This window comes from Lonchura striata, chromosome 6 (assembly GCF_046129695.1).
Source record: "Lonchura striata isolate bLonStr1 chromosome 6, bLonStr1.mat, whole genome shotgun sequence".
Classification (NCBI taxonomy): domain Eukaryota; kingdom Metazoa; phylum Chordata; class Aves; order Passeriformes; family Estrildidae; genus Lonchura; species Lonchura striata.
In genome coordinates, this window is record NC_134608.1 from 50,207,695 (window position 1) to 50,213,173 (window position 5,479).

The 5,479-nt window shown below is 43.5% G+C and overlaps 1 protein-coding gene across 4 annotated transcripts; it reads right to left on the minus strand.

Annotated features, from left to right (window-relative positions):
• Window positions 1–324: 324 nt before the first annotated feature.
• CALCB (calcitonin related polypeptide beta) lies at window positions 325–5,479 on the minus strand. 4 transcript variants are annotated; one of them, XM_021525665.3, is made up of 5 exons: window positions 5,410–5,479; window positions 4,383–4,478; window positions 3,958–4,089; window positions 1,112–1,274; window positions 325–797 (listed from the first exon to the last, which is right to left on the minus strand). In XM_021525665.3, the coding sequence occupies exons 2-4, from the start codon at window positions 4,466–4,468 to the stop codon at window positions 1,115–1,117; spliced, it is 378 nt and encodes a 125-aa protein (XP_021381340.1). In that variant the 5' UTR covers window positions 4,469–4,478; window positions 5,410–5,479; the 3' UTR covers window positions 325–797; window positions 1,112–1,114. The 4 variants fall into 4 exon arrangements, with proteins under 4 accessions (XP_021381340.1, XP_021381339.1, XP_077639904.1 ...); XM_021525664.3 differs by having other exon boundaries at window positions 1,112–1,277; XM_077783778.1 differs by having other exon boundaries at window positions 1,091–1,277.

Below are 5,479 nucleotides of genomic sequence, written 5' to 3' on the forward strand. Positions count from 1 at the left end.
GAACTAGAGCCTGGATAAAAAGATTTAGTTTTAAACTACATAATGAAATTTGGCCCCATGTTTTTACTAGATGTACCTGTGGCTTCATCTTATTTTTCTAGCAGAAGTCTCACTAAGTGGTATCTTTTGGATCATTTGGGGCTTTTTTTTGAAATATATATAAAAAGCAGCTATTATTTCTGTTCTGAACTTTTGACTCAAACCCGAGTATTTATAGTTAAGGCTGGAGCAAATCAATGGACTAGCTGATCTGCAATGATGTTGGCTTGGTGCCACATGTCTCCAGAAGTGTGTCCAAATGAAAAATCAGTTTCTCAATCCAAGTGTATCTAAAATACTTTTTTTAATTTTGCTTAAATTCACAAATAATACAATACTGAAGTGATTTCTTTTTTTTTTTAAACATATGTACAATCAGGATAGTTAAGTGTTTTACATCAAGGCACAGCACACTGTATAATACACATATGCCTTGCCAGGCAGCAGTTTAGTATAATCCCCGAGATTTGGCAGTAGGGCCAGGATAAGTAGCATGGATCACATAAGCTGGAAGATAAATAAATAATAGATGCTGTCACATTTTATTTGAAATAGAGTTGCATATAAAAAGAATATACAATAATTTAACTTTAATAACTAGATTCTCTTTTACTATACATAACAGAAGTGTTTTCATTTGTATTAAATAAAACATTTTAAATAGTAGGATGAAAAATTAATCTTTTTGGTGGTCTTGGTTTATGAAGACGACTTGCTTCCATTAGAAATTAAAGTTGAGTTTTCAGTTTCATTGCAATCTGTAAGAAAGAACACCAGAGTTACTGATACATTGATAATGAAATGTTGGTGGTAAAACAAGCAAACAATTCCAACCAAATTGCTGTGTTTAGATAATGCACTGTGAAAGTGGTTACCCAAGCAGAACATCTCCAAAAGCCCTTGTGCATGTGTCTTTGTTCCATTTGTAACATCTTTTTTCTTTTTACACTCTTACTCCCCCTGTCTTCTCAGACCACTGCAGGTCTGTTATTCCCCCCACACAACTAAAATGTTGGTGATGCCCAGGTTCTGTCTGGTGCCGTGCATTTACCATGTTCACATCACCATTCACCTCTCATATCTGCACGCTTCTTCTCCGCCTGCCGAAGGCCTTGGAGCCCACGTTGGTGGGGACAAAGTTGTTCTTGCCCACTGCCCCTGACCTGCTCAGGAAGTCTGCCAGGCGGTGGGTCACACAGGTGGCTGTGTTGCAGGCCCTCTTCTGTGCTGTTACACTGCTTTTCAGGAGGAAAAGGAAGAGTTAGTTCCTGCAGCACGAACCCTGCATGCAGTGAGACATCACCATGACTAGCAAAGGCCCTGCTGCAGGATTAAAAGTAGGCTGGCTGTGCAGCAGGCATTTGCACCTTCTGTGCATGGCTTTTAACTGCTAAAAGAAGCCTCTTTATGGCTTTCTCAATGTCAGGCTCACTTTATAAAAGCAGCTGCACTGAAGACTAAATCCAGGCCAGATTTTCAGCTACACCTGGGTTACTGTCTGCCTCCAGCCAGGCATTACGGCCATGAAAAGGAGCTGAGGAGGTTCAGATCTGGAGAACTTAAACAATCCCCTCTTCCTCCAAAAACCCACATTTGTATTTTGCTTGAGGTGTTCCTGAAAGGCAGTAGCCAACACAGATTTTTCACTTCTCACTCCAACACCTGTACTCCCTAACAGCCAGAAGAGACATGGAATTGCAGCATCACTGATCACTACAGGAGCTCTGTCAGTGACTCTGACCAGCTGCCTTCAGAGCTGAACCACACATAGACACTGCTTCCAGGTGCTTAGTGGGAATGGGAGAACCTCTCTTTACCCCAGCTAGACCTCTGTCTACCACAGAACTTCTCCATGGGGCAGTTCAGACTTTGACAGTATTAACTCTCTGCTCACAATCCAGCTTACAGCTAAGAGTTGTGCTAGATGGGGAGCTTCAAGGAAAATGCATTCACACAATCCCCACTTGAAGAATTTTCTACTAAAGCAATGAGTTTTTCTTGCAGTAGGAGGGATTTTTCTCAGCTAAGCATCACAAGGCAGTTTACTAATTTTAACAATGAAGAGTTGTTTTTACAACCAATGCCAAGTTTTTGAAAGAGGCCTCTAAATTCCAAGACAGATGCAGTGTTGCAACAGAACTGTAAAGAAATCTGGGTTTGGCTCCTAATGCAAGATAACCTAAGGCAGGTGAATTGTAAATCAACACAAATATTTTAAAGGTACGTAAGTTTAAAATATAGTGCAAAGGCCTAGTGTAAAATAAGAAAAGAAAAAGACCACAAAATTCTTACCTGGACATGTTCAGCACCAAGTTTTAAACAGGATTACATTTCTAGTTTGTTAGAATGAATATGTATGAGCCTCGCGTTTCTTTGCTGCTCAGGGTCCCTACCAAAGGATTGCATGCATGCCTGATTACAGCAGTACATAACAATTTATATGTATTTTGACATCTAAGTTCTCTTTGAACTTTTCTAGAAGTTACTAGCATTACTTCTCTTGAACATCAAGACAAGTTGCAAAAGGCTTCTAACCTCTTCTAGAAATCTCACATTCTAAAACAAAATGTTAAACCAAGCAGATCTAACCCTTATAGAAAAATAGGTTTATTGAACAAGTGCATGGGTAAGCACAAAAGAAAGAATCTAATTGTATATTTAGCAGCCAGAAATGATTTTTTTTTTTTAATCAACATCTAAGAAAATCATTTGGAATGTCAAGGCAGTGCTGATCATTTTTATTTATTTTTTCCCCTAGTTTGGTATGCATGTTATATTCTTGGTCTTCCTAACATTAGGTCCATCTCAAACATTCTCTGTCAAAAACAGAATCAAAAGAAGACAGCAAAGTTAGCAATCAAAGTTATATCCACATGCATCAGGTCAAAAAAGGGAAAGGGGGAGAAATAAGCATGTCTAGTTGTTTCCTAGGGGTTCCCCATAGTTTGCATAGCGTTCATGTTCCAGGTCACTCAGCACACTCCGTTTCTTGCCAGGAGTTCCAGCCCCGACGTCAGTGCGAGGGTAAGTTTGCAATTTGTGCAATTCTTGAGACAGTTTGCCCAGCACACAAGTACTCAGACTGGCACAGCGTTTGGAAATGGGTTTATCCAGGCTGCAGGGGGGAAAAAAAATAAAAACATGCCCAAAGGAAGAGTAACCTCAAGCATGCACATTCATGCATTTCTTCCCTGCACAAAAGATCTACTGTTAGGAAACTTAAATTCATTCAAAATAAATCCAAACCCTCCACATCACATTCCATGCAAGGCAAGTCCATACAGAAGCAGTCCGAAGGAAAACACCATTTGTTAATGAATCCAATTCTGTTGACAAGCAAGTCCATTAGCCTTTTTGGATACTCATACAGTCAGAGGTCAGGAAGTTAACTTCCCCCATATCCAGCATGCTGTTCAGTGTCTCATCCATCCCCATGCACTGCAATGCAAATCCTGTTAGGATAATGCAAATGCTCCTGCATGCCTTTGGTCCCAGGAGAGTGGCGCTGCGTGCATCAGGAGGAAAACATCCCTCCTGCCAGGGACTTTCCATGCCTTACAACAGCATGCACTTGCACGACAGAGAATCCAAGAGTGACTGAGAAGTGCCCTAACACTCCCACTGGGAAGACATACCTTTTGCTGCTATATTTTAACACAACCTATTCATTCAAGATCAAGTTGCCCTCCACTTTCAGACGTAAGAGATAGATAAGAGGCAGGTTAACTAGGTGGAAGCCATTCCCTTGACACCAACACTAGGACATCTCTGCAATATCATACTTTACCATTTAGCCATAACCTCAAGACAACAAAAAGATCTTGACCTGCAGAGGATCTGCTCAAATGGTTTTTGCTAAATATCAAACATATAACACTCCCACATTGCTTTTCTGCTGCCCAGGACTGCAGTCCTTACCTGTTCCCCTCGGAGGCTTGCTCCATCTCTTCTGCTGTCATCTGTATGAACTCTTTCACCAGCGCATTTAATAACCTCCGAGCTTCGTACTCATTGAGAGTCACTCGATCCGTTATGGACTCCAAGCCAGGTCTGGGCAGAGGCAAGGGAAACAGGGTGAGCAAAGGCCAGACTGCTGCAGGGAGAGGGGTTTGGCAGGCTGTGTGTCATTGACAGTGCCTTTCAGGGGCTGAATGAGCAAAGCCCGATGCGCTCTCCTCACGCGCAGCGTTGTGAGGTTTAAAGATGGAATCAAAACGCCCCAGCACAAAAAGCAGCCACCTTTCTCCTTCACCGTGGTCTGTTTCCCTCCTGGACCTCTCAAGAATATTAAGTATTTTCATACCATTCAGACAGAACACTCAGCAACAGGACCAGCTTCTTACCTGACTGGGGCTGCCTGGAAGCTGTCCATCTGGCACACAACCAAGGCATAAACAGCAAGGAAAGATGAAATCTTCAGCATAACCATGATTTCCTCTCTACAACAAAGAGGTACATCAAGCAATGGCTGTTTTCCAACTCTCTCAATCCTGCAAGTTCCACTAAAGAGGTCATTGCTTCCTAACCACAAGCAGCACAAATATGAGCCACTTTATATTTTAAATCCACCTTTTTGTTTATTGTTATTATTGCTACTGTGCTTTAGTTTTCTCAAAATTTTATTATAGCTTGGCTCTATTACAGGGCAGAAAAACGTGGCTTTTAAGAGCTTCAGTTATTTGCATTCAACTTAAAGCAGTTTTCCTCAAACTGGCAGAAAACGCGTTCCTGTGACTACTGCACACAATGTCACAGACCATGTCCGACACGGACAGATACAAATCACAAGGCAAAACAATAAGTGTTTAACATTTTTGAGAACAAAGTGCCCTTGTCAGCACTTTACCTGAAGCTGCTTGCCTCTTGCCAGCCAGCACACTAACACCCCCGTTCAGATTACACTAAGAATTAAGTGGTTTAATTTCAATAAATACTTCTACACTGAAGCCAGGGAAGAGAATAAGTTAAAAATCAGTCGTAAGCACAAAACCTGTAAAAATAGCTATTATTGAAAACATGATATACACCTCTCTCACAACATCAGTATCTCGGACTCCAAGAAGCACATCACAACCACCACATCATCCTCATGTCTGCCAGCTCCCAGCACTCGACGGGGACTATGAGCCAGCTTCCAAAGGATTCCCCTCTTCCCCGCGGCGCCCCGGCCGTGACCTTTGCCGCAGCACTTAGTCCTGGCCGGACACGCCACGCCGCATCGGCGGGAGAGGAAGCGACCGAGCGGGGAAGGACCGACCCCGCTGCCCCGCGTACACGAGCCCACCACCGGCGGCTCCAAAGCCCCCGGCAGAGACGCGGGGCTGCCGCCCCCGGCCCGCCCGGCGCGGGGAGGCGCGGCGCGGCGCTTACCGGGGTGCGGAGCGGAGCGCGGGCGGAGGAGCGGGCGCGGTGCCGGTGTCGCCGCCGAGCCGCGGTGTCA

Bases quoted from the DNA above. Each gene is read 5' to 3' on its own strand.
- CALCB (XM_021525663.3), bottom strand. From the start codon at position 4,468: ATGGTTATGCTGAAGATTTCATCTTTCCTTGCTGTTTATGCCTTGGTT. The intron at 4,090-4,382 runs GTAAGAAGCTGG...GCCTCTGCCCAG, and splicing joins TTCCAGGCAGCCCCAGTCAG to ACCTGGCTTGGAGTCCATAA. The intron at 3,155-3,957 runs GTAAGGACTGCA...TCCCCCCTGCAG, and splicing joins CAAGCCTCCGAGGGGAACAG to CCTGGATAAACCCATTTCCA.